This window comes from Crocodylus porosus, unplaced genomic scaffold (assembly GCF_001723895.1).
Source record: "Crocodylus porosus isolate Cpor-Errol unplaced genomic scaffold, CroPor_comp1, whole genome shotgun sequence".
In the NCBI taxonomy this organism is placed as follows: domain Eukaryota; kingdom Metazoa; phylum Chordata; order Crocodylia; family Crocodylidae; genus Crocodylus; species Crocodylus porosus.
In genome coordinates, this window is record NW_017728909.1 from 32,251,522 (window position 1) to 32,261,656 (window position 10,135).

The 10,135-nt window shown below is 43.8% G+C and overlaps 1 protein-coding gene across 2 annotated transcripts in view; it reads right to left on the bottom strand.

Moving 5' to 3' along the window:
- Positions 1-5,042, bottom strand: part of EMB (embigin) — a 41,982-nt gene extending 36,940 nt beyond the window's left edge. For both annotated transcript variants that reach the window (XM_019532036.1, XM_019532035.1), the window contains exons 1-2: positions 4,909-5,042; positions 882-968 (exon numbers count right to left, since the gene is read on the bottom strand). In XM_019532036.1, the coding sequence (XP_019387581.1) occupies positions 882-968; positions 4,909-4,999 (178 nt within the window). In that variant the 5' untranslated portion in view covers positions 5,000-5,042. The remainder of the gene's footprint in view (positions 1-881; positions 969-4,908) is intronic.
- Between the last annotated feature and the right edge of the window lie 5,093 nt (positions 5,043-10,135).

Consider the following 10,135-nt stretch of genomic DNA (forward strand, 5'->3'; position numbering starts at 1 on the left):
TAAGAACTACTTCACAGTCACGGCAGCTAGGAGCTGGAACCAACTTTCAAGGGAAGTGGTGCTGGCTACTACCCTGGGGGTCTTCAAGAGGAGGCTTGATGCCTACCTAGCTGGGATCATTTGAGCCCAGTTTTTTTTCCTCCTGCCCTGGCAGGGGGTCGGACTTGAAGATCTGTAAGGTCCCTTCCGACCCGACTTCTATGATTCTATGACCCTGGTTTGCAGAATAACTACAAATTGCTCATTTTAACTCCATGGAACAAACTGAAGTTGCCCTGATGAAAGCTAGGTAGCATAGCCAGAGTTATGTCACTTCAGGCAAGGGTTAACCATAAGAAGCTCAAAGGGCACTTAGCATCAGTTAAAAAGATTCAACTTGCAGATGCTTGCATTTTAAGTGGCTTTAGTATGGTATAAGTAGAACATGCAACTTCACCCTTAAAAAGAAAGGTAGGACTTGAAGGAAGTTTGTGAAATGTTAACCATTAGGATTACTGCCATTTTTTTAAAAGAAAAGTGTGAAGATGGGAATAATAAAGCACAGAGAAGTTGAGCACCTTGCTTAAGGGCCAGGCCAGACATGAAAGGGGGTGTAATTCTGGCTCCACTGAAACCAAAACAAAATACTGATGGAGTTTACATTGGGGAGCCAGTTTTGTACCTCAATTCTGAAAGCAACTTGCTGTGTGATTTTTAAACAATCCATTTAAATATTTGGTGTCTCAGTTTCCCTTTCTGAAGGAAGAGAGTCTTGAAAAGGAAATACTGTACGTCATAAGATGTAGTTTATATCAGACTGTTGCAGCTATCTGATGAACCAAATTATCTGAGGAAACAGGTTTCAGTTTTAAGCTAATGAAGTACAAGATATTTTTTATTACCAGGTGTAGATACATTATGCTCCGTTGATGTACTATATAAAATATTCTGAGTTTGCTGACTGGCGCTTTGTGTTGTCATAATTGGACCTAAAAAAAAAAAAAAGAATGATAAGATATTTGATTTCCTTTCAGTTAAAATCATGGCATAGATAGAGATGAAATAAAAATTGGTTCTTCTTATAAATGAGATAAAAATGTGGGTTTACTTTTTATCAACCAGCTGTGTGACTCAGCACACGCAATTGCACTTACTTGCAGAATTACTTTCAGATGGTTTCTTTTCACATACCTATTACAATTGTCAAGGTGGGATGCAAGTGAGAGGTTTTCATGATAACTGTTATGGGACAGAGCTGTCTGCTCCTGTACTTCAAACAGTAAGCAGGGACACCACTCTTTTTCTCCCACCCACAATTCATTTCAAGTAAGAGGCAGGAAAATTTAAGTTTTTATGCTCAGTGGGGAAAGGGCTGTTCTTCTGGGAGTACAAAATTGATGTACCAAAGTGGTGAAGAAAGGTTGGCAGGTGGTGAGCTCGTAGCTTCAGCTCCCCCTATACAATGGTTACCAGAGATGGCCAGCAGTGTAGTAAGCATGCTAACTCTGAATACCTAAAGATGTTAGAAGGTGTCCCCATCTCCCAGACTCTCACTAAGGTGTTGTGGCTCTATGTCACCTCGCTCTTCAAATCAGTTAAAATGATTAGTATATGGCCACTGACTGAAAACATGTTTGTGATGAAAAGCAGAGAGTACAAAATATGAGACTAGAAACCAGGCTTTACCAAATATCCAGGAATGTAGTAAGAGGAAGATATAAAATGAACCTGCCACAGAGTCAGTGAGCAGGGAGAGTCAAGGCACAGTGAGACTGTGAACTTTACTTGTATGCCTTCAGCTAAAAGCAATATTAGGTTCCCTGCCAGTTGCATGAAGCCCTGCCGCCTTCTCAACAACACTGCTTCTGTCTAGCATGGACTGAGACTGATCTCTTATCCCACGTACCTCCAGCACTGGTTAGCAGGAACATTCTGTGCCACAGTCAGCTGGGTCCTTTCGTGGCTTGCACCATCTATACTGACACATGTCTGGCCTTCACACTACCAATTTAAGTGGTTAATGAGCTATTATGTTCTGAGAAATTATGTTCACAGATGTGGTGAATGGCTGTAGTGGTGGCTGACAATAGTTACTGTTTTTCACAGTTAATCAGCTACCAGCCAAAAAAGCCAATAGACTCATAGCCAAATAGTCTCCTTCAGCAACAGACTCTTAACAGTTGATAGACTCAAGCCACTCAGGGCAGACCAGTCAGCTGACTTGCTGTTGATATAGGGTGCACACCATGACTTATGCCCTGTGAAGGAAATTTTTAGACTGGGCAGAATGAGTATATTGTATTCCCAGTGGTAATGCTATGGCAGCTGAGATGTCCATGGACTGTTCTGTTGTGTTTGTGTGCCCAGAGAACAGGCTCAGAGGATGCTAAGGTTGTCACAGATCATCTAACACTGTGAGTCAGCACAATGCACGCTGATGATAAATTTAGAAGGCTCCAGTGCCAGGCTACAGAGCAGTTCTGCTATATCTCCACAAGTCAGCCAGATGAGCTACGAGGCCGTCTGCATAGTAATAGATTTCTCATATTGGCTTTGTTCCTTGATTCACATGCAGATGACAGAATACATATGAGATCATCTTCTAGCTGGTACTGCTTCTGCATCTCAGTTCAGGTGCATGGAGCTTCTTTTCTGTTATGCTGTACTGAATAACTCATAAAGGTAAAACTATACTATCAAGCTGACATTAGTACATCAAGCTTGATCGCTGTGATGGACATGAGGCTGGTGTAGATAAATGATGTACCTTAAGTTGTCAGATATCACTAGGTGAAGGTAGCTTAATTGATGATTGATTTCGATTAATCAGCAAGATCCCAATGGCCAGACAGAATTCTTGGCTTCTTGATCTTTATTGAAACACCAAAGCAACGTAGTGATAGATGGTAAATTTCCACTCCTGTCTGTAAGTTGGTTTTGGTTGTATATCACACACAGGATTTGGAAAACAAAGGCAGTGTGCTTTCCAACAGACCATGGGATTAGGTTTTTAGTTATTTGCTTGGACTCAGACAGGCATTTTAATCCCATGCACTTTAACACCAGAGCCATGGAAGCTTGGGATTCAGCTTGTTTTTAGGTTTTTTTCCTTTTAATTTTTAAAGAGAGAAGCTGAAGTGGGTCCACTCCACTAGCTTTCATCAAGCAAGGACAATGCTGGGAGTGTATAATGGAAGCTAGTTAGGATAGCCATGTGATGGTGTCACTACCCCTTGCAGGAAAAAGTAAAGGAAGCCTAGAAGGAAAACATCTTTTCTTGATAGTTTTGGATAAATATTGTGATAGAGCTTCCAGACCTAAAACTGCTGCAAACAACCACTTTGATCACTACAGGAACTGCCTGGAATTGTTTCTGGCTACACAAGGTACTAACCACACAGAGGGAGGTCATATACATGTGGCTGCCCTGTTATCTTGTGACTGGCACCTAGACAGCTTTCTTATACACGTGGGTAAACTTAACGCTACAACAGATTTTAAACTTTTAAATAGATCTATTAGAAAAGGATTCCTAGTTGAAGGCAGAAGCTCGAGTGGTTTTAAGACTGTGAGAAGGACATTAAACTTGCGTGTTCACAAAAATCATAAAGCCATGCCATAAAATTTTACAAAAGAATCTGTGGAAGGAAGGACAGAAGCCCAAAGAAAGTACATGACAGTTGCACTGTACAGACTTATGTGAATAACCTTATAATAGTGAAGGTATTTGAGAAGACTTATATGCCCCTGCTCAGTTTTGGAGCAGGTTTTTCCTCACTTATTTCCTTATAATAATTAATATTTAAGCATGTTAATAAACCATACATAATAGAAATAATATATTTGTTTATTTAGGTCATGACTTTGTGTGTGTAGTGCAAGGCACTCTGAAATAAAGAAGCCATGTGTTGCAGACTTAAGTAACATGAATTTTTTTTTCATTCCTGATCTACACAGTCCAGCAATACTGAATTCAAAAGAAAGATCAGGCTGTTCACAGGTCTCTTAGAACATGTTGGCCTCCCCTGACATTGTTGAAAACCACGTGTTGCTGACGGAAGGATGCCTTGGGCCCAGTGTCCTTGTAAGTTGTTTAAGCACTAAATTTAAAAGACAGTATTCCTATGTATCATAAGAAATATAACATCTATCCTCAGATCATACAGATAAGATGTACCCAGCTAGTCATATAAGCTTGATTAATTTATACAGTTTTTCCAATAACAAATTGCCAAGCCTGGCTTTTTAATAGAAGGACATAAATAATGTACCGTTTAAAAACAGTGCAGTGGTCAAATAACAACTCTTGGGGTTTTTCTGTTTGGCTGGGTTTTTTCGCATTACTTTTAATTTTCAAACCCACTAACTTATGAATCCTGGTGCGCCTGCAAGGCAAGAAACTCAGTCTCACCAGTGGATTGTATCAGTAGGTGCAAAACCCCACACCTGCATCGAGTGCAGAACTGATGAAGAGCCGCAAGGCTGCCGAACTGGCAGGCAAAGGAGGCCTGCTCTGTGGGGGCAGCCCAGCGACAACTTTGAGACTTTACAAGTGTCAGTGTTGCCTAGCAGAGAGTTTATCAAGAGGCTGCAAGGAGGAGGGGTGCAAGAAGGGACAGAGCCAAGACAGGGAGTGCGGTGCCAGCCCGGCAAGGGATGCACTAGGAAGGACCCAAACAAACCCTTCTTTAAGAAAAAGAAAAAACAAAAAAACACCCAAGAAAACCGCTTCACCTTGGGCAGGGAGGGAAAGGTCATGCCCCGGAGCCACGGCAGCTTTCAGGGCAGGTCTGAGCAGGCGTCTCCCCTCACCCACTGATCCCCAAAGGCGACGGGACCTGTCGGATACTGCAGCATCCAAGGGGCGGAAGACATCGCTCCCGGGCCCCGGGCTGGAGACAGCAGCAGCTGTTGGGCAGGATGTTTTACCTGAGACCTCGACCTCCGACAGGCACAGCGCAGCCAGCGAGAGCAGCAGCGGCAGCCGCAGGGCGCGCGTCCCGGGGCCGCAGGCGCGCATGGTGCCGGCCGGGAGCCGCAGCAACACTGCGGCGAGCCCGCGCCGCGCCCCCTCCCCCTCCCCTCCGCCGGCTCCTGCGCAGCGCAGATGCGTCCGGAGCAGCTCGCAGGGGGCAGGGGAAGCCGCCGCCTCGGGACGCGGGGCAGGAGGAGGGGGGCCGGGGGCGGGCCCGGGTGAGCCTGGCTGTGCTGCTCTGTGCCCCCTCCGCTGCTTTTCATCTGCCTTCAGCCACCTTGGTAGCTGGGTAGAGACGAACCGCCCCGGGGTGCGAGCGCAGGGCAGGGGGCATGTGCTCAGGGCCCTGCTCCGCTGCTAGGCCTCAGGCTGGGCGGTTTGGTTTGGGCAGCCTCAGACTCTTGACTAGATACGGTTTGGGTATTTAAGCACCTGCTCACCCGAACAGCTGAAGACAGTTGTCAACCTGTGTCTTTTCCTTACAATGTCAGCAAGGATGAATACACCTTTTTTGCATTCATATTATTTTCACATAGGCAGACTAGAATCTGGCCCACTGTCCAGGCCAAAATCTCCTCTGACCAAGCCTGGCTGCTCTGTGAGTAAAGCTCTTAAGGAAGCCCGTTAGCACAGACTTGATTTAGTGACTGGCTTTATGAAGCATAGCCTCTCTCTCCTTGCATCTTTCAGCACTACACCTGGTTTTGGCATTTCCTGCCTGGTGCGGGGGGCTGGACCCGATGATCTTCCGAGGCCCGTTTTAGCCTTAACAATCTCTGAATCTCTGAATTCGTAAGAACTGGCGGCCAGTTTCAAGGAATTCCAAAAAAGGAAACAGACTGAAGTACCCAGATGCAAGCAGAATGAGGATGTGAAACTGAGAAAGTGGCCTCCACGACCAACATCCATCCCTTCACACCATGTGGGTGTGTGAGCATGGCTGTGTGCATGTGCCCCACCACTAAATACAACTGGGACTGTAAGTAAAACTGGTCAGGAACCTCAAGTTAAAAGGTTCTTCAGTGGGAAATGTCAATTCATTGAGACAAAACCCTGGATGAAACTCATGCGTTTCATCTAAGAACCACAGGCAGGTTTCTGAGAAAACCCTGTCTAGGCAGCCTATTTTTTTCCCTGTTACGTCGTTAGGAAAGTCTGAGTTTTAGTATCTGTGGCTGTGTGGCAGATCTGTAGCGCTTACTGCCAATAAGTTGGCTTTCCAGGCTAACTCGCATGTAGCTAGCAGGGTGAAAGCTTAGAGCACCGTTCCTAGCAGAAGCTCCGAAGATGTAGAGCAGGGAGCCTGGATGACCTGAAAGCCACAGTCTGGGTTTTATAGCACACTTGCAGCCTGAGCTCTCAGAGCTTCTAGGCCCTGCAGGCTTTCCTGCTGTCTGAGGACTGGAGTTGTTAATTCTGAGAGAGCCAAGACACTCTCCAAGGCCAGAGCTGTACCTTGGCACTGGGGCAGCATGCAAAGTTTATGGGAGTCAGGGCAGCAACGTTTCAGCTTTTTTGGAGCAATATGTATTATAAGGATTTTCTTTCTGGGAAAGTTTGGAAATTATGAGTTGGGGGGGTTTGTTGTTATTTTTATTTTAGCCCTAAATGTCTTAGCTGCTCTTAGCAAAATGACTGTTTTATTGAGGCACAAAGACAACTGAAACTCAGAATTTTGATTTGCTGAATAGGAATTCTGGCATTTCAAAAAGTGTTTTTCGTCTTAACCAGAGTGAAGACTAGAAAGATGGAGATTAAGACAAAAATGCCAATGAGGCATGGGCTTCTTAATGCCAAAGTCACTTTGGGAATCAGGACCAGGCTCCTAATACTTGGAGGTGGTTTTGAAAATGTTACCCATTTTTTTTATGATCTAAACTGCCTTTTGATGGCCCAAGTCATCCATATATGTGGAATCCCTAAAACGCAGGATTATTTTTAAAAATCTGTATCAAAGATGCTCTTTCATTTAGAAAAGATGGAGTTTAACAGTTCTATAATTCTAATCTGATAAACGCCTACGTCCGTCTGTCCATCTGTAACACTTCATTCGCGCTCTGATTGGCTGATGGAAACAGCTAATCAGAGTGCAAAGAAGCGTTCTGACAGAAGGCAGCCCGCCCCTGTGATGGTGAGGACATAGTGGACAGAGTGGGGATGGGGGGCGAGGCCAGTGTGCTGGTAGCGCGAGGGTGAGGGCGGGGGTGGGCCTGAGGGCGGGGGTGGGCCTGAGCTGGGGAAAAGCCAGCCTGGTGGCAGAAACAGCCAATCGGAGTGCACCAAGCGTGGGGGAGCACCCTCATTATTCTGGAGCCGTGGCGAGGGCCAGACAGTGGGTGGGGGAGCTGAGGCCAGCCCACCCCACTCCCAGCAAGAGGCGGAACAGTGGCAGCAGGGGGCGTTGGTGGCGGCACTCCATCTCAGCCCTCTTCCCTCCCTGCCCCCCATCATTCTTGATGGGCAATTGGGTAGTTTCATAATAGCCGTCTAGAAAATTGTATTTTACTTGTAAAAAAGGAGCAATTAATTTAAGCCCTGAATCAATATTTGTTACCCTCAGTGATTCATTATGTAACAACTATTGATACCGTGGAGGTACACGGACCTTGACAAGAATTTTGAGTTTTGAAATTAAACATTTTTTTCTTATTATGAGCTTTAAACTAAACGCTTTCAGAGATGAATATTTTAAGTCAAGGTCATTGGAATGGTATCTGGGTTTTTTAATACAAGAAGCAATTGTAATAGTCTTTTTTTGCAAAAAACCCAATAATTTTGTGTTTCCAAAATAATGCAGAAGAGAAAGATACCTAAAATATATGTGATTTTCAGTTATGTTTAGGGATGCATCTTTTGAATGACTGATTTTACTTATTTTTATTAGAGAAATATTCCAGTCTATATTGGATCTCTGTATAAAACAGGAGAAGGAATAATTTTACCTGTGGCCTTAGGACCAATAGAATTTCATACAGGCTTCCTCAGGAATGATTTAACCTCTCTCATCATCAGGATTTGAGATTTTTCTCACCTCTTTTGGATCCTTTCAGCCAGATATCAGGGCCCTAATGACTCCATCTCCTGTTGGAGGAAGGACAATATTCCAAGAACCTTTTCCAAGCCCTGGTTGATTTACTTAATTTTTCATCCCCAGGGCTAGATTTTATAAATTGTTGGAGTTTAGCAATCTTCCCTATCTTTTGCAAGAATGAGCCAAATTGCACGGTAATGGAGCTGCGCTTATTATGTCAGCAAAACATTTTGGCATTATTTTTTATTTCAACTAAATCCAGATTTTTAACTGGGACAGTAAAAGAAACCTCAAAAGTCTAAGTAATATATTGATTTTTGCTTGATTAACCTTCCTAAACAGAATATTGATAAATAACATTTAAAATGTGTTTTTAATTCATATGCAGAATAAAACTGGACTCAAGAAGCTGTTCTAAATAAAATTCAGTACCTATTTAAAGATAAGGAAATTCTTAAAACTGTTAGCAGACACATGGCAGATTCAAAATTTCCTCTTCATTCTTCAGGGAACATCAGTTCTTGATTAATGAAAAATATTGATCATATATTGCTCCCCAGCAGGCAAATCAAAAGGGCAGGTTGACAAAATTATTTCTATGGTACTTCTCTTTGAACTGGTACTTCTCTTTGATCAGTTCTGATGACAGGTGCAAGCTCTGACACAAGTGTCTGCTAAGCATCAGAAATTGCATCCCCTGGACCAAACTGAAGATCACAAAAGAGTATGCAATTGCTGACATTTTTCCTCTGATCTGTCAGAAACTGCATCCTCTGGACTGTGGGAATGAGAAATGGTGATGAAGAATTATTTTGATAAGGCTTCTTTTCATCCATCAGAATTTGCCCTCCCCTTGATCCAGGAGCAGGGAGATGATTTTTCTATATGGAAGCCAAAAGCTGCTAGGTAACTGCTATGAGACATTGCAGCAATGTGTAAATCTAACAGGGAGACATTTTCTGAAGGAAAGATTCTGAAAAAGGGCCACATTTGCTTCCTTTCTTCTTCCTCTAGATACAGTTACCTCAGCTGATGCAAGAGTTGAATTGTTCAGTAGGTTTGCATCAATAATGCAGTAAGGTCAATACAGCAAGGTCCTTGCATCGTCTCAGGTCTCCAGCAGTGTTGGCATTGCAGTGTCATCATACTTCATCTCACTGTTTCCCTGGATGGCACACTGAACCTAGAACCAACAGATTATGGTGCTCAGGAGGAAAAGTCAACATGTTTGAATGGCCTATGTATTGATTTTTACCAGCATTACATGTATCTAGCTTAGCTCTGTGTTTATCATTCCATCCATGACCAACGGGGCCAGATTTTCTGGAAGATTTCCAAACTGCAGGGTTGTGTCCCTCAGTGTCCTTGAGGCCTCCCTGAAATAGAACTTTTGTCCCAGTTTTGGAAAATCGCTCCTAGATCAGTGTCAGACAGCTTCCTGCTGCATCTGCTGACAGAGCACAGTATGATGCTGGGAACACCACAGGCTACCTCCTGAACTGAAAGTAGCATAGTTATATTTGTGTATTCATGTGCCTGGCTAAATTAGCTCTGTTTCAGCAGGGCTAAATAGCTCAAATACAGAGCCACACCCTAGTGACTACACCAGCTGGAACTGGAAGTGGAGTAGACTACTTCTGATTCTCAATGTGTTTAGAGCTTCCAGGACTATATCTAGAATTTTGCCTCTTGAAGGTTGTCTTTCCTATATTCCCGGTCTCTGGAGAGCATAATCTTAACTTCCTCATGACCAAAATGTTCCATACAAATCCCCATACCCCTGAGAAATATTCTTATTAAAAAATAATGTCATGGAAATTATGGGGTGGATGAAGCCCTGTAATCCTTACTGCAAAGGAAATTTTATGTTCTTCTGAGGCTGTGGGGAATTCATCTTAGATCAGGGACCTTACTGAAACACCCCTAAAGTTCACACTTTACATCCTCCTTCTGGGCCTTTTGATAGTACTAGCCTAACCATTGTCCCTGTAGTTCTGATAGTACTAACCTAACCATTATCCTGGATTCAGCCCACCAAGCAATTCCATCCAGCCCATGGGGCCCCTCCATAAGCCCTCTGCAAGCTAATACATCCCTACAGGAGGTGCAGCTCTTAGTGCTAAACAACTCCCCTCCCCCCATACCTGACC